The 22505-nt window shown below is 31.2% G+C and overlaps 1 protein-coding gene across 1 annotated transcript; it reads left to right on the top strand.

Annotated features, from left to right (window-relative positions):
• Nucleotides 1-2153: 2153 nt before the first annotated feature.
• Nucleotides 2154-22061, top strand: LOC145242261 (uncharacterized). The gene is made up of 2 exons (XM_080105272.1): nt 2154-2288; nt 18515-22061. Exon 2 carries the CDS (start codon nt 20920-20922, stop codon nt 21787-21789), a length of 870 nt encoding a protein of 289 aa, XP_079961398.1. The 5' UTR covers nt 2154-2288; nt 18515-20919; the 3' UTR covers nt 21790-22061.
• The last annotated feature ends 444 nt before the right edge of the window (nt 22062-22505 follow it).

Here is a 22505-nt window from a genome sequence, read left to right as displayed (position 1 = left end):
AGAAAAGAGTCTCCAATCTAACAGGTCGTGTGCTGTCAACCAAACTCCAACCTCTCTTCCAAAATATTGGATCTCTGTACCTGTTTTATAAATAGATTAATGAAATATGTTTTGGTGAACCCTCAATGTGAATACCCTCAACTAATCCAGCAGCAAAATTTTACCCTTTCACTGATGAAATTCAAGATGGTGGAAAACCTTATGCTTTAATAGCCCCCCCCCCATCTAACTGTTAGACTTTGAAATTTCGCCCCTCTTTTCTGCTTCTCTGGCTGTACTAACATGCAGAAATTTAAATTTCATGTGAACAGACATCTTGCTACTCAATTCCCTACATAATGTCCCTATAAACATAATCCCAAATAGTAGCCCATTATGACCAAGTGGCAATATGCCTACTTTGAGGTAAAAACCAAAAAAAAAAAAGAAAAAACATTTGTTGAAAACTAAATAAAAGTTTTAACATAGTTAAAGAACAAAACCATCCAGGTAGGTAAACTTATCTTGCCTTTGGTAACATTTATTTGTTTATATATATATATATATATATATATGTGTGTGTGTGTGTGTGTGTGTGTGTGTGTGTGTGTGTGTGTGTGTGTGTGTGTGTGGGGAGAGAGAGAGAGAGAGAGAGAGAGAGAGAGAGAGAGAGAGAGAGAGAGAGAGAGATGATTAGGTTTTTTTTTTTTGGAAAAAGAAATCCAGCAGAGTGCTCAATTAAATGCAAAATCCGAAATGTAAGAGCGTATTTATATTTTGTATTTTGTGTACAGAAAGTTGTTAGATAAGATAAGTCATTGGTAAAGAGAGCTTGATGTGAATATCTAAAACGGTCCTAATTATCGGACTTGAAACAGACGTTACCGATGACTTATCTCATCTAACACCTTTCTGTACACAAAATACAATATATATATATATATATATATATATATATATATATATATATATATATATATATATATATATATATATTAGCAAAAGTACCCGTCGTTGACTGGGTTCAAAAACAGCCTACAGAAAATGGACTCTGATCTATGAAAGTATTATAGGTTATGAAAAGGAAGGGTTGTGAATTTGGGTTGAATTTGGAGGTATCAACACTAAAGCAAAATATGATGAAAGTAAAAATAACATAGATAAACCCCATAATTTATTATACCATACCTGTTCACACTGAAACACTTATCACAATATTCTGTGGATCTATATTAAAAAACCTTGTTAAACTTTGTGACATATTTCCATTCTATGGATGTCAGGTGCGAACGAACACGTCATAATTTTATTATACCATATTTCTTCAAACTGAAACATAATTATCAAAGTATACTTACACAGATAGTTATGAAAAGTCTTTATTAAAGTTTGTGCCTATTTCCATTCTATGGAGGCCATATGCGCGAACGCAGACCCCACAATTTTATTATACCATCCTTATTTAAGTTAAAACATACTTATCAAAGTATTCTTATGTACATCTGTATCAAAAACACTTGTAAGCGGTTTTTTTTTTTTTTTAATTTAAATTTTTTTTATTCCCATACTTTGTGGACCAGGCGCGAACGCTGACCATACAATTTTAATGAACCACTGTTCTGCCAGATCAAACATACCCATTCTTGTGTCTCGGTACATCTTCTATCATTATACGTAATCAATTTTTTAAAATAGTCAACCATATAGGAGCCTATCCATGACCAGACACACACACACACACACACACACACACACACACACACACACACATTCAGCTTTATATTATAGAAGATATATATATATATATATATATATATATATATATATATATATATATATATATATATATACATATATATATATATATATATATATATATATATATATTCACACTTTTTTGTTTTGTTGCTTATTGCAAGAAATGCCCAATTTCTAATGTTTTATAATCTCTATTAAATGTTATTTTTCACGTAAATAGGTCGCAAATGAGTACTTTAAGCAAAATAAATTTTGTATTATATATATATATATATATATATATATATATATATATATTGTGTGTGTGTGTGTGTGTGTATGAGAGAGAGAGAGAGAGAGAGAGAGAGAGAGAGAGAGAGAGAGAGAGAGAGACCTACCAACTAACCTTACACGATAAGAGGAACGTTTTTTGTGGTGACACCGGTTAGTCTAAAATGAAATAACGTCGTGTTCACACATGCTGTAAAATCTTCGATTTCTTATTTTCCACAACAGAATAATAATTCTCAGAAAATAATAAATACAACGAAATCTTTTTTTACTTAAAAAATGTAAGTACGAAAGTTTTTGTTTTCTGTGGTTTGTTTTCGCTAATTTTACGGTTAAATTTCCCCGGCGAAAGTTTCGGTAAATACAGAAAAATTTCTCCTTAAACAAAGAGCCTTTTACCCACATATATAAATAAAATTGATTTTTGCTCTAAAATTGTTTTTCTTGTTTACAAATACAATTCTAATCCCTATTTCTACGTCTGACAAAAGTGTATGTTAGTTAACAACGCACGAAAAGGGATGCCCGGATGAGTGTATTTTTACAGTATAGACTATCATAAATTAGCCCCCCCCCCAAAAAAAAAAAAACATGTAACAAATAAATGTTACCAAAGGCAAGATAAGTTACTCTTCTATCTACCTGGGTTAGCATTTTTTTGTGTGTGTTTTAACTTATATTAAAGCGTTTATTTAGTTTTAAACGCAAATAGTGCTGTCTGCTGAATTGATGAGTTAGCACGAAAACAAAGACGGCAACATGAACCTGTCATATATATTATTTAATTGGAATTCATTATTGAGATGAGTATTATTTATTAATTTATTTATTGCGTAAAAAAATATGAGCCTGCCACTATTGAATTCACGAGAAGAAGCACACATACTCGAAAAAAATATATATATTAGTAATAATACACTAAATAAATATCACTGTGACATTTGTTGGGTGGATTTCTATAAATCTTGTTTTATTTTAGAGTTGTGGGCTATTCTCAGAACTTTAAAGGTGACAGGTTTCTGCCGCCATCTTTATTTCTCTCTAACTTACCAACTCAGCAGCACTGCCACTATTGGTTTTCAAACTTAAGAAACGCTTTAAAATAAGCTAAAACACCAACATCTTATTCAGGTAGGTAGGAAAGGAACTTATTTTGCCTTTGGTAACATGTATTTGTTTTCTGGCAACTTTTTCATTCTGTTGTCTATTCTAAAACATACCCAGGGATGAAAACAAAATCAAATATACACCAAATAACTTTTGTCATTTTTACAATAGCCAAAAAAAAAAAAAAAAAAAAAAAAAAAAAGGGGTTGAAAAAAAGAAATACACAACAAATTAATTTTACCAAGTTTTCTATCTTCAAGAATTCTGGTGAAAGAACTGGCCCATTAAATTATCGCCCTATTAGCCTTCTCTCACTTTTCACCAAAATATTTGAGTACTTAATCAAACCCTTGTCCAACACCTTACAGCTGCTAAACTCTTGATCGACAAACAATATGGATTTAGGCAAGCCCATTCCACAGCAGATATTTTAACTGTAATCTCTGAACGTATATACCGTTCACTGAACAAAACAGAGGAGGGTACAGTGGTAGCCTTCGATATATCTAAGGCTCTTGACGGTTGTACATCTAAACAATATGATATAAATGTGGGAGCACCTCAGGGTTCTATCCTTGGGTCTTTATTATTCCTGATATTCATAAATGACCTCTCTGATAAAATTGTTTCTGAGATGGGTATATTTGCTGATGACACCACTCTCTATAACAGGCATGAGGGAAAAACAAATGAACACATATCCAAGGAGAAACACTAGTGGGTGACCTCCAATCTGTAGTGGAATGAGGTAAAAAATGAATGGTTACATTCAGTGTTGCCAAGACTAAGCTTGTTTCCTTCAATAATTACAAGAAACCTTCTCTACCACCAATAGCAATGGCCAAGAATACATTACCCGAAAGTACTTCATTTAAACTCGTCGGCCTAACGTTTACAGGGAACATGAACTAGAATAGATAGATTGAGAGCATTGCCAAGGCTGCTGCAAAGAAGGTGGGCTCTCTACCATGCTAGAAAACTACTTAGCCTGAAAGTATCCTATACCTTTATAAGGCCACCATTCACCCATGTATTGAGTACTGTTGTCACATTTGGGCTGGTGCATCTGCTGCTTGTCTCTCACTCCTGGACAGAGTTCAAAAGAGAGTTGCCAACTTGATAGGTCCTGAACTTTCATCTAGGCTTCAGCCTCTGTCTCACTGACGATATGTTGCATTAGGGCAGGTCGATTTGTAACTTTTTCAGAAAATCAACATGGCACTGGTGATGATAGTTGGGGTTTGATGTGATAAGAACATATACCAAAAATTAGATTCCCATCTTCAACAGAAAATTGAGCATTAAAATGTAAAAAATCGTGTAGAAAAATGCTAAGAAATCCTTCATTTTCATAGCATTTTTGACAACACTGACTTTGAAATTTCACTATTTTTATCAAATATTCAATTAAAATTTATATATTTATATGAAATACATTGAAAGAAAAATAAATACATGAATTATAATTTTAATTATGAATCACAACTAGCAAAATATCTCAACTTTTACTGCATTGATTAAACAAAAATTGTAAAAAAAGCTAATTAAGTCTTTTAAATTTCACAATTCCAAAAAATATGTGGAGATGTATTACAGAATATAACAACTTGATACAAGTTACAGAACCATGTATTTTGATTTTTTATTAAATGCAATAATATAAACTGTTATAATAGAACTAAATTGTTCTGTATAATTTCCTTTTGAGAAAAAATAAAGTCTTATTTGCTGACACGATGACTTTGTAATAATGTGTCTATGTCTTGCTTCTTGCCCATATACAACTTTTTGAGAAAAATCAATCAAATTTGACCAGTGTGTGGCTGCAAAATTGATAGCAGTAATCTTTTTCATTTTTTTTTTTTTTTCTGGTTGTTCACTATTTCTGGAGAAAAAAACAACACAAAAAACAATTATTTGAAAACACTTATTTTTTATATTTTTGCAATTTAATATGAATAAAACTAACTATTGTTTGGGTAAATTAAGAAAACTAATAAAATTTAATGGATAAATATTTATTTATCTAATGGACAAAATCGTTTGAATGCCCTATTCTCTCACATCCAATTCATCCGAGTTTATCAGCGATATCTTTTCCAGAAGTAGTGCAAAAGCACTATATTTTGAACAGTTTAAAGCAGTAATTTGGATTTCAGTTAACTGTTTTGTTCTCTGAATCATATTAAAAATATACTGTTGAGGGTTAAAAAAAAATATTGTCGGTTTTGATCTCAAACCAACTAACTGCATACACTTGGATGATAAATTTGACCAAAATGTTTAATTTATCATAGTGTTTGAGGATAGACAACTCTAGTCCATAAACACATTAATCTTGTGGCTCATGTTAGCCATCTTCCTTGATTCAAGGGCCCAATTTTCTAAGTTAACTTCTCCACAAGAAATGCCAACAGCATACTCAAAAAATAGCCTCTGGTCTTCACACTTAAATTATTTGTTTCTTCTGCTGTCAGATAATTATGATCGGGAGGGACACTAATTTTTTAGAATTCTACTTGAGGCAAATCTTGATAGTTATTGATACAAAGTTTCCCCAAATGACCAGTAAATGTTATTAGGCTTTTTGTTGTTCCATCAATTAATTTAAAAATTGCTGTAAATGGCAGTTCTTCTCGTGGAACCTGAAAATTGGCCAAATTTGCATGTTTAATAATAGAGCCAGATTACATAATAAATACCAATATATTATTTTATTTTCCACAAAAAAGGAACATAATTGCAGGCGAATCTATAGAATTAATTATACCTCCTTGTTAGGAGGACAAGTGCAGATTATGTGCCTTGTGTGACAATTTTCTGTCTTGCATTTTACTGCAAAGTCATCACATCTCAAGACAGTTTACAGCTACAAGAAGATGTATCTAACAGTCTGTCTAGATGTTCCTTCATTCTTTTCACTTTGATTGCTGCAAGAGATTTCCTGTCAATCTATTTGGCCCCCTTATAGCAAAATATATTGACCTTCTGTCCTATATAATGTTACCTTAACAAGGGCAATTGTGGCTTGACTGCTTGCCAAATACTAATTATTTCCTTGGCAATTAACTTAAAATCTCACTATTTTTTAAGTGGGGATAACTGTTTTCAAGGAAATAACTAAACTGAATGACTTGTGAAATTGGGGGTGCTGTTTCATCCAAATGACAAAGTGGACCAGCAAATTTTGTCAATCACGGGTTAAAACTGAACGTCGTACTTTTACTGACATTCTAATCTGAAAAGTAAAATAAATAAATGGATTATAACTGAAGGAAACTGTATTAGGCTATCTTCCAGTTTCATATGTAAAAAAATAAGTGCTAGTTATAAGAAATAATGAAAAACTTTGTAGAGTTGAATTAGATGTATTGAAGAGAGAGGACCAAACCAAATCAGAGGCATAGTAATATTTAGTTTAGACATTTTTAGCAGATTTTAGCTCCGCCTTCGATAACATGAATTTATCCATAAAGAGATTCATTTTTGCTGTAGCTGTGCCATTTATAACGAGGGTTTAGAGTTTGAAAAACCAGTGCTTGTGCATCTATGTTACTATGCTATTTTTAATAGTATTTTCAAATTAAATTTAATTTTTATGAACTTTTTGTTTATTAAATTTTTAGGTGAAAGTACAGAATAGTTACAATATGACCTACCCATATTAAGAACGGCTTTCTAAATAACAAAGTTATTTTAGCACAATAACATAGATGCACAAATAACAAAAAACCTTTAAAGGAGTTTCCTTATTTACTTGTATTAATCTTTGTGGGTTATCTGATTTTAAAACTATAATTTTAGAAGAAAAACACTGCTTAAAAACAATTACTCCCTAAAAAGAAATTAAAATTTGACACTAATTTTCTGCAAAATATATTTTATTAAGTAGAAAAACTTGAAAATTTACGTGGTTATGTTTCGTAAAGATTGTGTAGAATAAAATTGTATGGACTATATTTTTTATATATAAAATGGAGTATTACCATATTTTAATAAAAAAATTCAAATAGAATTTGATGTGAAATATTAGGTTGGTGCAAAAATAATGTTTTTGATGTTCATTTGAACGTCAAAAATGCCATTATTTTTGCACCAACCTAATAGAAAAACAAATTAAAAAAGATAAAATAATTATGTTTAAACTCACTGCAGACACTTGAAATATAATAAAATATATTTTAAACAAGTTTTTCGTTTTTCCTTTTGAAATAATTAAGCCTAAATCGTAATGTTTTTCAAATTAAATAATAAACAAACGTTAATTTTCAATATCAATAACGAGCGTGTTTTGCGACGGTGAAATCTAAAATGTTTCCACCGAAAAAAAGTTCCTGAAATGAAAAACGAACTTTGGTCGTTATTATTTAAAAAGCATAATTTTGCCTTTTCACTTAATATTTATTTTATTAATGCATTATCCTCACTCGTTTTATTTAAAAATGTAGTTTAAAATATATTCTAAATAATGATTCTATTTTCTTAACAGTATGGATTGTTTTGATGACGGGACGTTCTTAACAAATCACCGAAAAACTTTTAATCACCTCAATTTTTCAACTTTTAAAGGCATTTCCTCAAGCAAAGATAACGATTTTGAGAAAAATATTTTGTGTAGGTCTTTTCTATGTCAAACCCCAACTATCATCACCATTGCCTCAGCGGGAATCCAAAATCGACCTGCCCTTATGTTGCATCCCTCTGCCTGTTCTACAAGTACTTTAATGGTGAATGCTCTGACGAACTGCAAGCACTTGTACCCCTTCGACGTGACTACCCCTGACAAACCTGACAAGCCCTACCCCTTCACAGTAGAGATCCCTAGGTGTAAGAAAGCCTTCTACTCCAATAGTTTCTTCCCCAGAACTGCTAGGCTTTGAAACTCCCTACTGGTATTCTGCTTTCTCAACTGTACTGACATGCAGAAGTTCAAGTGTAATGTAAACAAACATCTTGCTACTCATCTCCCTTCATAATGACCCTGCAACGTATGTCCCCGATAATAGCCCCCTACTTCAAAGTGGCACTGTGCCTTGTTTGGGATGAAAATTTTCTAAAAAAAAATATGGATAAGGTTTTTGGGTTTGAATTTATTTTAAAACGTTCATTTACTTTGAAACAAAAGTAGTGTGTCAAGTCTGTTTGATTAGAACAAAAAGTAAAATGGCGGTATGCCCAGTGTCATTACAGCTAATTTTGAGTTTCGGTAATCTCAAAAAAATAAAAAAAATTAATCAAAATACTGTTAAAAGTACATCCAATTGTGTGAACATATAATGTTCTACGGGTATTGTTTTTGTTGTTCTTATTTTTGTTGTTTTTTTTTTTCAATCTTATTTGATTCAGTCACAATTTGCATAAAAATTGCCTCAGTCTAGAAAGATTTCTCCACTCGATCTCTACTATTTTATCGTTTATTAAAAAGTTTTGTACCCTACATAAAAAGTTTTGTACCCTACATAAAAAAGATACATATTTAATATTCTCCCCCACCACTTTTTCTTAAAATAAAACTTTCTCTACAATAACAATTTACCTTGTTGCAGTTCTAAGTTTTTCAAATGAGGTATGATTGTCATACAGCCAATTTTCTATCGATCCTTATCGATATCTTAGTGTACACAAGTCAATTGCGTAATGGGGGTGAGGTTGCAACCTAATTTCTCTATTATAACATTTTCTGAAACCACCTATTTTATTACTCTCTCCCCAATCAAATCACATATTTGATTACTTTTCTAAAACGATGTATTTAAAATAAAATAATAGAAAATTTATATTTAAAAAAAAAAAAACTATTTGATTATTTTTGTAAATGAAGTTAGGTGCTTGTGCATTTTAGGTTTGAAGGACAATGTTTTTGTTTTAATGCTTGAAGAATGCTTTAACGCTGTCTGTGAACCAACATGTTGTAGCCTAAGTCGCAAAACAAGCAAAGGATAGAAAAGAACTTCAACTCGCTTTTTTTGTACAACATTTATCCCCTCATTCTTTCATTACTGCTGTGACGTCCTTCACACGATTATCTTTTATAACATACTCTTCAATGTCATCCTCATCTCTAACATGATCATCTTGAACATGCTCTCTCTTTTTTATTGTCCTTTTTCCTCACTGCGATGTCATTTCACTTACAATTCAGTATTTGGATATAGCTGTCTGCATTATGTTACAATGTCAAAGGGAGATAATTCAAGAAGTTCTTAAAAGTTTATAACTTTCAATGTTTATTTTGATTTATTAAGAAAGTTTACTTTTGTAAAGTTTAGTTTTTTTTTAAGTCCATTCATTTTCATATGATGACAACTTTTATTAATTTCAGAATTTTCTTTTTTCATTAAATCGTTTGTTTTAAAGTCATAAATTTTCAAAATGGTTTAATTTTTTGTTTTGGTCTGTACAGTTTTCTTAAAATCCAAAAATTCTGTGAAAGTTTTATTTTTTGAATGAAATGTTGCATTTATTTATTTATTTCTGATGCATGTATTCAATTGTTAAAATCAACAATCTGTTGTAAACTATTTTGAAAATGTTAATAGTGAATTTTCATAGCTAATACATTTTTAATAATTTTATGAAAATAAGAGGTTACTAAAGTTTGCCTAGTGCATATACAAAGTAAATTTATAGAAGGCAACACAGTGTTAAGATATAATGGATCGATGTAAACTAAAGCAAATAAAGACATAACAGTGGAATAAGCTATGCAGTTTCGCCTTTTATTAATACAACACAATATGCGTATGTTTATATATTTTGTACTTGCATTGTGGTCTTGCTTTCATCTGACCAAACTGATGCAGGGACATAATGCAAGTATAAAATATAAGAAAAAACATACATATATGATAATATATGTAAATATATAATAAACATATATGATAATATATATAAATATATAATAAACATATATGATAATATATGTAAATATATAATAAACATATATGATAATATATATAAATATATAATAAACATATATGATAATATATATAAATATATAATAAACATATATGATAATATATATAAATATATAATAAACATATATGATAATAATAAACATATATAATAAACATATATAATAAACATATATAATAAACATATATAATAAACATATATAATAAACATATATGATAATAAAAGGTGACGCTGCTTCTTCCACTGTTACGTCTTATTTGCTTCAGTTTGTCGCTCTGTTACATCTCTGCGTTGTATTGTCATCTATAAATTTCCTTAGAACATTTTCTTTTCTTAATTCGCTGTTGCATTTAATATGTGAGAATGGAAATTCCCAGGTTAACTCGATTGTCGCCCTTTAACTCAGAAGAGCGACACAGTCACGTGACTTCCTGTTTCTTTTCTCTCCCTCTTTTCCATTGAACACTCGACCAGTCAAGATGTGGCAGAAACCGCTCCAGTGGCATCAGCCACCAACAGCGGTCCTGATTAATCGTCAGCCTCTCACAGCTATCAATCGCAAGTAACAAACTTTTATTCCCAACCAACTCTCATTCTTTCTATCTCTTTCTTAATATTTCTTCATGTAAATTCATGTAAATAAATTGCATTCCTTCGCTGATATATACCAGTGTGTTTTCGTCATCATCATGCGAGCATTTGCTTTTCGATCCTTCTACCATCCAATACATTCACCATACACAATGGGAACGGGATCGTCTATAACACAAGTGGACCATCTTTGTCCTCCCCTCCACAAATGTTTATGTTTTTCGGGCATATAAACCAGCATATTTGCTATAATGGTAAGAGTGTTTGCTAATGGGTAATCCTCTGTTTAATCATGCAAATGGGTTTAAAATGGTAATTAATGCCCAATTAAAAAAATGAGGATCAAGGGTAAGTGAAGTAATCCTAAGAAAGGAGTGACACGTTTCCCTGCAGTTAATGAAAGGGGAGTCTTCCAGTTGCCCTTGACTACAGTCAACCACTTTACATTTTACTATTCATATATTCCCTGTTGCAATTAGTATATTTAATTTTCAGTAGTTTAATGTTATTTATCAACAGGTCACAGTTATTTTATTGGTGAAATAGACAAAAATGAGAGATTGACACGGTTTTTCATGGAATTAGCTCCTGATAAGGAAGGGAGCTATTTGATGTAAGGAACTAAAAAAAAATACTATTTCAAGGTTTAAAACTATCCAACGATAAGTGTGAGATGAACCAGAAAACAGCAATTCTTTCTCCTTTGTCAGAAACATCAGATAAAATGTGAGTACTAAAAAAGAAAATAATGTTAAAAAAACTGTCAGAAATCAATGCAAGATCCATTATCTACTCCTATTAGTATTTTCTTATTAATTTATCGAGATCCTATTTTCTGTAATTAGATACTTTTCCTGATCACTTCAGTAAGCTTTGTGTTTCTGCAGCTATTTCACTCTTACAATTATTTCTAGCTTCTGTCAATTTTTGTCTATTTGGACTTGAGTTGTGACAGACAAATCAGTGGATGCATGCTGCCTTTGTGCAATGTCCACTGCAAAAGTTGAAGTGAACCATTGAGGAGAGTGGGGCTTGCTATAGTGTTTCTGTTTAGAAACGTGCTTCAATGCCTGCTTTGCATCATTCAGTTGCCTGATTGTCATATTATTCAACAGGAATAGAAAAGATATTCATCTATAAAGCATATCCAAATTGTTCTCTGATGTCTTCCCACAATATTTTGTATGCCTTTTTACATTTTCAGTAACAGCTCTTCAGATTGGGGGCGAGAACTTAGCATAATGTCAATTAATATTGCGAGGTGATTGACATTTCCATGTCGACTATGGGCATTTGTAACACAATCCTTGTATATTATAGTTAGAAATCGATCTAAAAGTGAGGCTTGCTTATATAATCCATCTGGGAGGCAGGTTGGGAACATGCCTGTGTTAGGGAATGAGTTATAGAGAAGCTATGCGTTCTACTACAAGCTGTGTTCGAGTTTTCTTATTATTGTGTCTAATGCCTTCAGAGGATCCATTGTGTATTTCATTTTTAGATTAGACATAAACGTTGCATTTGGGAATTCTCTCAAAATAGTTAAAAGGCCAGCCTGTATAATCATGTTAATTTTCATAATAGTGATAAAGCAAATAATTTTTTTTACAAAGTATTAAATAATACTAATTTTGCCACATCTACATTTCTACAGATTACCTTATGAAAATACCCATTTCTAAAGTTAATGCAGGAATAAATTAATTTTCTTAATCATTTCACTATAAGCACCTTGTGTATTTCGCAGTTTCCCCAATACTTTTAATCTTGGAATTTGGGTAGTTAACAAATAGCCTCAAACCATTCAAAATCACTCTTTTAGAAAGGAAGGAAGTAAATTGTTTTTCACTCTGTTAAAAAATTATCAAATCATTAACTGCCTCAAATCAGCCGAAATCACTCTTTTAGATTAAAAAATCAAAAGTGATGTGCATATGCCAATTATTAAACTCATGTATATTTGATCATAGTGATAAAATAGATTTGTAACCTGTAGAAGTATTTCCACGGTTTTAAAGCATTGAAATTTGAAAAAAAATATGATGGTTCAGAGATTAATCAAAATGCGGATTTAAAAAGAAAAACATATTTCTTTATTTAAATTGTGATTTATTTATTTAATTCTTCGTCAGGAAAATACAAATGATATTTTTTCTTTTCCTTTTATATGTCATGTTATTAAGACTTCGGTTCTTATAGAAGATCAAGAGTTTTATGTCTGAATCCAGAATCTTGATAGGCACATGTGAGAATAATTTTTAAGGAAATATTAATGAATCTTGGAATTTCAAACATCTGTACATATTTCTATACATAATAAGTCGAGTATCTTAAACAAAATAGTATTTTATTTAAAGAACCAAAGACTGCATATTTTATATTCAATTTACTTGAATATTCGAATTGCAAGCCAGAATTTTTTTTTATTTTCTCATCTCCAATCTACTGATTAACCTACACTTCACAAATATTAAAATTTTTGAATCACACAAATATAACCTTTTTTTTTTTTTTCAAAGGACTCACCACTTATCAAAGCTCAGAGGCCATTTGGGGATAGGGGTTAATGGGAAAATGTCGTAGTAATCGTTAGAAGTCAAAATTTGATAAATTGGATTATTTAACGAGGTGGCTCATCAAGAACTTGTTCATGTTGGAATGGAAGACGACCATGTTGTAGTCAGTTGGGAAGCAGGAAAATGGAATAGAATTCCACAGGCGTGCAGTTCTAAGAAAGAAGCATTGTTCATGGAATCTACATTTAGGTTTAGGCACAGATAAAGAGTGCGGGAAATTATTGATAGTGGTTTCAGGTAGACGAGTATTATTCATGAAAGTCAGGACAGAGAGGGACTATAGATTGGAGCTGAGATGAGCACTTGTCATGAAAATAATGATAAAACAGAGACAGGCTCACAATGTCTCTTCTGTGGGAAAGAGGTGGCACGGAAGAGAAAAGGACATCCCCCACTACAATGAAATAACAATTTGCGTTCAAAAACCTTTTTATTTGCATATTTATAAATTGTTTTACAAACAAAATAGGTCACAAATTACTGGGTGTGGCCATGGCCTACTATAATACGGTCGTATATGTCACATTAAGAGGCAATTTTCTAAGAGGTCATTGAAACTAAGACAAAGGGAGGTAACTCAGAAATTGTTTTCTATTCAAACATTATTTCAGATGTTAATGCTTTGATAATTTTTGATATTTGAAATAATGCTTAAATGAATTCTACTTACATATTTTACTGTTATCCTGTCCAAAGTAATACGTTTCCATTAATTAGATGTATTTTTCCATTTTATTTCTTTATAATACACAACAAAACAGAAACAAATTCATTTTGAGTTGTCTCCCCTGACCTTTCCAATAATTTTGTTGTTTATAAATATGAAAAAAAAATTGCTTTGACTACAACAGGTTTTTTTTTTTTAAAAGATTTTATAAGAATATCTTTTTTTTAAGAATATCAAAATATTTACAAAGCACATGAATATAAAGATTGGAAAGGAAGTAAATTGTTTTTCACTCTGTTACAAAATTATCAAATCATTAACTGCTATCTTTCTTACAAGAGGAATTTTAAAGTATCTTTACAAAGCACAAGAAATTCAATAAAAATTGTAAAGGTAAATGTTCAACAGTAAATTTCACTTTTATTTTGATCGTTGCTGCTTTTTAAAAAAATTTCTTTTCTAATTTCATCTGAAGAAAGTTTTTGCTTGTTGTTATAGAATATATTTATAACAATTTTTGTTGCCAATTTATGTACTTTTTCAATGTGTTTCTCACATGTAAATACATACTTTGGCGAATAAGTTAAAATTATTTCTGCAGACTTCCTAGTTGTAGACTGACCATGTTTTACAATGAATTGAGAAGAAAAATCCAAAATTGCAAAGCAAGAACAAATAAATTCAGCAATCTGAGTGGATGGAATTGTCAAACCTCCTCGAGATAATAAATTAAGATAATGATTCTCAGTGATCTCTGTATCATTTCCAACCATAAAAGTAGAACAAATATTACAGTTAAAGCGCTTCAAAAGTTTTTTTGCAACATAACCAGCAATTGAATATGCTACTTCTTTGCTGTCAGGTGATAAACATAGTTCATTTATTTCTGACTCATGTTTGGACAAAATATCCAGAAGATTATTATAATTTTCATTCTTTGACAATGGATTGAGGTTTTCCTACCAAATGTTCATATTTTGTTTTAAAAGGGATCTATAGATTAAAATCTTTTCACTGCTATAAATCTCACGAAGTCTTGACTAAAAATCTCCCTCCACTCATTTGACGATACTGTGAAAATTGCTTTTCAAGGGGATCATTTTGAAATCTACGAGTGAGAATATATTCATACCCATCATTCAGCAGTTCTTTCATAAGCATTGCTTGTGCTCTCAAAGTTGTGACAAATGCTTTGCTAGTTTGTGCAGTGAGGCAAAAGTTATAAATTTTTGACCAAGACTCAACCCAGTTAGAAAATGTTTGGTAAAAGTTGATTTTATCATCACTTGCAGTAACAGCATTATTCAAAAAATTGGGGGTAAATCTTTGATTAGAATTGGCTATAGTCCACCAGCACCATATCAATTTAAGAAAATTTGCAATGGTCTGTTTTGGAAAGTAGCTTTTACAAGCAGCAATTGTTGTCTCGTGGAATACAGCAATAGCCAAATTGACACTTTGCTTATTGTCACCGGGATGTAATGCCTTAAAAGTTAGTTTTGGTGCTTTTCATAATGTAGCATTCAAAACTCTGTCCTTGTCATATATTTTATGTTTTTCAGACCAAAATAAAAGTCCTGACTGGGAACACAAATTAAGGCCCAAAATATTGAAATCGGAAGAAGAAAGCACAAACTTGCTTTTGTTTAGTAAACTGTTTCGAATATTCTTCAACAAATGAACAGTGTCAAAAAAGAAAAAAATTGTTTGGAGAATCTTGATAAGTAATAAAATGTTTTTTATCTCCTTCAAATTTGTTTAATAAAATTTTAAAGGCATTTACATTTGCAAAATGGTTGTCTGCAACTACAGCCCTTATATTAAATCCTGCATTTAAAAGCTGTACAATGCATGCAATTATCTCCTGAGAGAGCCAGTCACCAGTAACAGTCACTTCAGAACAGACTTTAACTATAGTTGGCACTGTCTCCTTCAACCCTGAAATCATAAATATCATGATATTTTTATCTAAGTTGCCAGTTTCATCAGCACCAACATAATTCCCACCATGAAACTGAGTTCCCTTTTGAAGGTACATTTCATCCAACACCAAGATACAGTCCTGAGAAAGTTTACCTTTTCCCAAGAGAGATTTTGCAGCATTTATAGATTCTACATCACCTTTTTGTATTTTTTCTAATGAAGAAAATGAAGGAAATGGTAATTGCTCAACCAGTAGTTTATATGTTTGAGGAGAAGTATAGCGCATAATAATAAAGAGAATCTGATTAGTTCAACAGAAAATGAAGGTTTAAAATGTTGAAATTTGTATAGTTCTTTTAGAATGGAATTTGGCGGTTCTGCTACAATGTTTTGAATATAAGAGGGGGAATTTTCCAACATACTATGCCTTGTAAGTTTTGCATTATGACCCTTCACAAACCAATGTGGTAATGGTATTGGATTTCCATAATACTGAAGTTGAACGTGTAAATTGTCAATCTGAATGCACTCTTTCAGTAATGGAAAATTTGTCTCAAAATCCATCCGGAAAATCCATACATATTTTTCATTTTTTTTTAAACTGAAACCAGTGGGGCAACAGGTTGTTTCTTCCAAATCTTCAAAACTCATAATAATATCTGCTGAAAGAAAATTTGGTAGTTCATCATCTTGGTAATTTCGATCCTTTGGGGCTTTTCTCATTGTGTTTGATGTAAGTAGAAGAGATGGCTTAATATTCACTAACGGTGAATGAATTGTTGGTATTGGATGTAGGGACCAATTTAAATTATTTCTTTTCCCTTTTAAAATAAATTTTTCCTCAAAATGTTTTATACATAAAACTGAATTTTTTGTTGCAATCCAATCAGCGCGATTTACAAATTTTGTCCATTTTTCAAACAGGTCGGGTTTGCCATGTGGAAAATGAAAAGTTGATAGATTTTCGTGGTTTTTATAACCAGCTTTCCAGCCAAATACAACGCATTTGTTCACCATTTTGCTAAGCAAATTATAACAAAACTTAAACAATATTTTTAAAAAGATAATATATATTTTTTTACAATATTTAAAACGGGTAGGAAAAAATTCAACAAGTAGAGATCGTAAAAAGGGTTGTAAACATAAAGATCGCTTACGTCTTTGAAAAAAAATCAAGGGAGGTTACTCTATAGTACTTTTGTTCTGTAAATTAACATGAATAAAAGCGGTGAAAAACATTTTATATGGATAAAAACATGTATTTTAAGAATGAAATAATATAAAACTATTTAAATAAAAGTTTATTATTCATTATTTCAAGAGTTAATATAAACTACTTTTGAGTTACTTCCCTTTGAAATTTTCAACGTTGTATGCGGCTCGAGCTTACACAGTTTTCATAATAAAAACAATGGCCTTTTAGAAACGTGGCCGTATGTATAGTATGCCATGGTGTGGCTTAGGATGAAGAAAAACAAGTTAGTTTGTGTAGAATCATTTGTTGTTTCCAAATATGTCAGAATTTTTATGAATGGTTTTACAAGTTTAATATAAAATCCCCACATCACATTCAGCTTACTTTGGTTGATTGCATGTAAAAAGCGGGAAAATACATCCACAAATGTTTTTTTATGATTTAAACTTTTTTTTGAAAAGAGTTTGTATGAATTTCCTATTTCAAGATTAGATATAAATTTTCCATTTGGAAAATCTGATTCACTCAGGAAATTAAGACATAGTTTTATTATGAAATATCTCTTCAGTGCCAATAGTTATCCGTCTTCTGTGTTTGTGTAAAGTCAAAGAAGCTTCTTCAGCCGTGTTGAACCCTTAGCAGCATCTAAGGAAGAGACAAGACTATGGTTGTAGATTAGAGAAGTAGAGAATGCTGCACTCCTACTGATATCAGAATTCTGAAACCCTCTCTCCTAACCCAGAAATATCTTCAGTGGAAAGCACTCAACTACTTAAGAATGACAATTAAAATTAGATGGGCTACAAAATCGATCCAAACATCTACATATGTGAAGAAAACCATGCCTTGTTTACCCTTTATTGCCTCAACCAGTGCAGCTTGAAAAACCTTGTAGAGTAAAATAATAATACGAAGAGTAGGAATCTGTTGTGTTACAGATCACATGCAAAACAGAAGTACACCATGCTAGTTTGTATCTTTTTCTCTCTCTCTCTTGATCTTCACCTTCAAAATGTATCCCATGTCACGAACCTTATATGGTGAAACACTTTTTACTTGACTGCTATGACCTCACACAAATCCGTCAACACTACTACCAGGCCACAAACTAAAAAGAACTCTTTGATAAAGAAAATCCTAAAACCATTTTAAATTTCTTAAAAAGAACACATCTTTACCATAAAATATGAATATCATCAAATAACAAACTATACTAAAACATTGCTCAAATATACCCAACGAAAATCGACTCTAAAAGTATAAAAAATTTAAATCATGTATACAGCATTAAATGACCCAAAGAAGGTTGATATGCTGGTTAAACAAACTCTCTCTTGCTCTTCAATCTACTATTGATCATTTTGTATAACTCATTTGAGCTATTTTTTTAATCTTATTCATCCCAAACAGAAAATCTATTTCTAATATATGATTTTTAATAACATGTTATAGCAAAGGTTCATTTTCTTGAACTTTCTTTTGTGGGTGTATATATCAGTAATTAAATGTTTTTTTTTAATTATTTATTGGCAGGTGATGGTTATTTTGGAGGAGAAATGACGCATCTGATGGACATATACACAATAGAAACTTTATTCTCTGGATCCAACGTATAAATCTACTTACAAACCAACATGATACAAAATCTATATTCTCAAATCAGCATTTTTGATAAAATATAATCTAAAATAAAACATGAAAACAGGTACAAAGAAAAATTGTGGGTCTTATATGAGAAACTTCATTTTTTGATCTTACATATTTTATGATATGTGTTCATCAGATTTTAAAGATTGTTTTAGTTTAGGAACATATACTGAATTTCAATTTTGAAGGACAGAAAAAAAAGTGTTTACACTGAATGTTGAATGCAGTTTCTAATACATGTTTATTGTCAGCTAACGATTATTTTGGAGGAGAAAGAGACAAATCTGCCCAATAGATATTTTATTTTCTCGATCCAATTTATAAAATTACATGCAAACCAACACAAAACAGAATATCTATTTTTGGATTAGCATTTTTGAAGAATTCGAAATTAGAAAAACACATGGAAAAAACACAGGAAAGTTTCTTGTCCTATTGCTTGTATTTAAATAATGTTTTTATTCTTAGATAACGGTTTTTTGGGAAGAGAAAGAATCTCATCCTATGGATTAGATTGAAACTTTATTTTATTGAGTTTTATGTATTAGCGTTTTCATTTGGATCTTATAAAAATATACATGCAAAAATCACTGAACAGAATTTCTCGTTTGGAATCCTTTATTTTGAAGGAGAAATGAACACATATAGAAACTTTATTCTCTGGATACGATTTAAAAATCTACATACAAATGCAATACAATTCTTGAATACATATTTTTGAAGAATTATACATTAAAACAACACATGCAAAAAGACTCAAGAAAAAAATCGTCCTTTTCTGAAGTGTGTGCAGAAATTTTTTTAAAAATACTTAAAAGGACTTCTGCGATGTTGAAAAATTTTAATCTAAAATGAAACATGAAAACAGACACAAAGAAAAAATTGTATGTCATATATATACATATATATAACATAACATGACGTCATACCTGTTTTTGCTACTTCTAATAGGTTTGTCATACGTCCTTGGGGAGATGGAGTCTGTTTAAAGTAACACTTCAAGATAGGGCCCAAGGGTGTAGGATTTTATATCTTTGGATTGGGGATTTCTTCTATGCTTCTATTTTGAGACTTCTTGGCGTTTCTAATCCAACTTCAGCTATGCTTGCACAAACTAGAACACATAGCATGTGATCGAAAATGACTTCAAATCTCTGTTGTCAACTCATCACAAGATAGGTAATTATATAGACAGACAGATAGATACAGAGATAATTAGATAAACAGATAGATCAACAGATAATTTTCTGCTTCCGCCTTGCTATTCTCTTACAGACGGCCACTTGTGCAATAGAGACTCATTATTTCTATGCAAATGAAAAGGGTGAATAAAAACGTTTGTGAAACAAACAGAACAAGTTGGATAAAGGAGTGCTATGTATGTAGTCATGTGAAAGTTAACTTGAAAGTATTGAGTTTTGAGTTGGAAAGTGTTTACAATAATAGAGCTAATGTTGAATGCAGTTTTTAATACATCTTTATTGGTCGGTAACAGTTATTTGGAAGGAGACTGAGACACATCTAATGGACATATACTAAATAGAAACTTTATTTCATTGATCCAACTTAATAATAATCTACATGAAAACCAACACAATACAGAATCTGTATTTTTGTATCGACATATTTGAAGAATCACACAAAACACATAAAAAATACAAGGGAAAAGGCTTTCTCTTGTGATGTATGTGCAAAAAATATTTTCAAAAAATACTTATAAAGACATCTGTGAATACATGCTATAACGACGCTTTATTTTTTTCTAGAAACTTCTTTTCCTGATGTATATATCAGTAGTTAAAGTTTTTTTTTTTATTGGCAGATAACAGTTATTTAGGGACACACATGATGAACATCTACTGGGTTGAAACTTTCACACATCAGCTTTTCCCTAGAATCTGATACAAAAATCTATGTGCATACCAGCACCATCTTACCCAACAGAAACTTTATACTCTGGATCCGATTTCTAAATCTACATACAAACCAATAATACAGAATTTGTATATTTTTAATTTGGAATTATTCTAAATTGAAACATGGATAAAGATGCCAGAAAAGTCTTTCGCTTGTGATGTATGCGGAAATGTATTTCATAAAATATGTACTTAAAAAGACACGCGTACATAAATATTAATAATTATCCATGCAAACCAATACAAATTTGTATTTTGAAGAAGATGGCTAAAGACACCAGCAAAACAACTTTCCCTTGAGACCTGTAGAAAAGTATTTAAGACAAATATAGATAAATATTCATAATTCTACATGCAAACCACTACAAATTAAAGATGGAAAACGACACCACCAAAAAGACTTTCCCTTGTGATGTATGTGGAAAAGTATTTACCAAAAATACTTATTTAAAAAGACATACGCGAACGCATACGGGCGAAAGGCCATACCCTTGTCAAGTGTGTGGATCTGCATTTTCACGCATTTCAACTTTACAAGTGCATATGCGCAGACACACTGGAGAGAAACCTTATTTTTGTGACGTGTGCAGCTCATCATTTGCTGATAATTCAACATATAGAAGACATGTGCAAATCCACTCAGGCGAGAAACCTTTTTCCTGTGATGTGTGTGACTCAACCTTTTCACATAAATACCTTTTAAAAAGACATATTCGTACACACACTGGAGAGAAACCATACCGATGTGAAGTTTGTGGTTCAGCTTTTGCTGACAAGTCTCATCTAACGGTACATGAACGTATACACACTGGCGAAAAGCCATATCAATGTCTGGTTTGCAAAACTTCGTTTTCCAGTATCAATTCATTAAAACAACACCAAAAAAGACATGTGGGGGTGAAGCCTTATCGTTGTGAAGAGTGTGGTTCGGAATATTATGAAAAGGCCTCGTTGAGAAGTCATATGCGAACTCACACTGGAGAGAAACCCTATTCTTGTGAAGTGTGTGGCTCAACTTTTAGGGTGAAGCCAGGTTTAACAAGGCATAAGCGAATACACAGTGGCGAGAGACCTTATTCTTGTGGCATGTGTGCATCCACTTTTACAGACAGCTCAGCTTTAAGGCGCCACGTGCAAACACACACAGGCGAAAAGCCATACTCGTGTGATGTGTGTGGATCAGCTTTTGCAGATAAAGTTAATTTAAACAGTCATATGAGGAAACATGGTAGAGAGAAACCTTAATTCCTTCTTTGTAATGAATAATAATGTTGGAATCTGTTTCTAATACATGATTTTTATCGACTTTCTTTTCCTGGTGTATAATATCAATATGTTTTTTTTCTTTATTGGTAGCAGTTATTTCGGAGTAGGAGAAAAAGACACCTCTGATTAACATATACACAATAAAAACTTTATTCTCTGAATCTGATTTATAGTTTTCACATGGCGAGTATTGGCCAGTCTGTAATCTTCTGTTTATTTATAAAGTAAGGCAATAAAACATTCAAAATCTATAACTTTCCTTGTCTTGACCAATCCCATAATGCTTATTCACATTCCCATAATGCTTATTCACATTCCCATGATTCCCTCTTAATATTTTAATGAATGTTATTGTGTCGACATTTTATTTTCTCAATAGACTTGTATTTATTTTTTTATATCAGCAGTCTAACAAAATGTTAAATAAAGTTTTCTTTATTAACAAGTAAAGGTTATTTTGGAATAGAAAGAGACACACCTAATGCCAACAGCATTTACCATCTGATTTATTATGTTTTCACATGGCATGTATTCACCAGTAAGTAATGTTCTGTATATTTATAAAGTAAGAAAATTAAACATTCAAAATACAGTAATTTTTCCAACATATTCATGGATTGGTTTTGGTAATGAATAATGTTTGGCTGAGTTGGTCGGTTCTTGTTAGATCACCCAAGTTAAGCAACATTGAGGCT

Source organism: Euprymna scolopes, chromosome 21, assembly GCF_053919585.1.
Source record: "Euprymna scolopes isolate OS-2025 chromosome 21, ASM5391958v1, whole genome shotgun sequence".
NCBI classification, from domain to species: domain Eukaryota; kingdom Metazoa; phylum Mollusca; class Cephalopoda; order Sepiida; family Sepiolidae; genus Euprymna; species Euprymna scolopes.
This window is presented reverse-complemented; position numbering and strand designations above follow the sequence as displayed.

Bases quoted from the DNA above. Each gene is read 5' to 3' on its own strand.
- LOC145242261 (XM_080105272.1), top strand. From the start codon at position 20,920: ATGGAAAACGACACCACCAAAAAGACTTTCCCTTGTGATGTATGTGGA.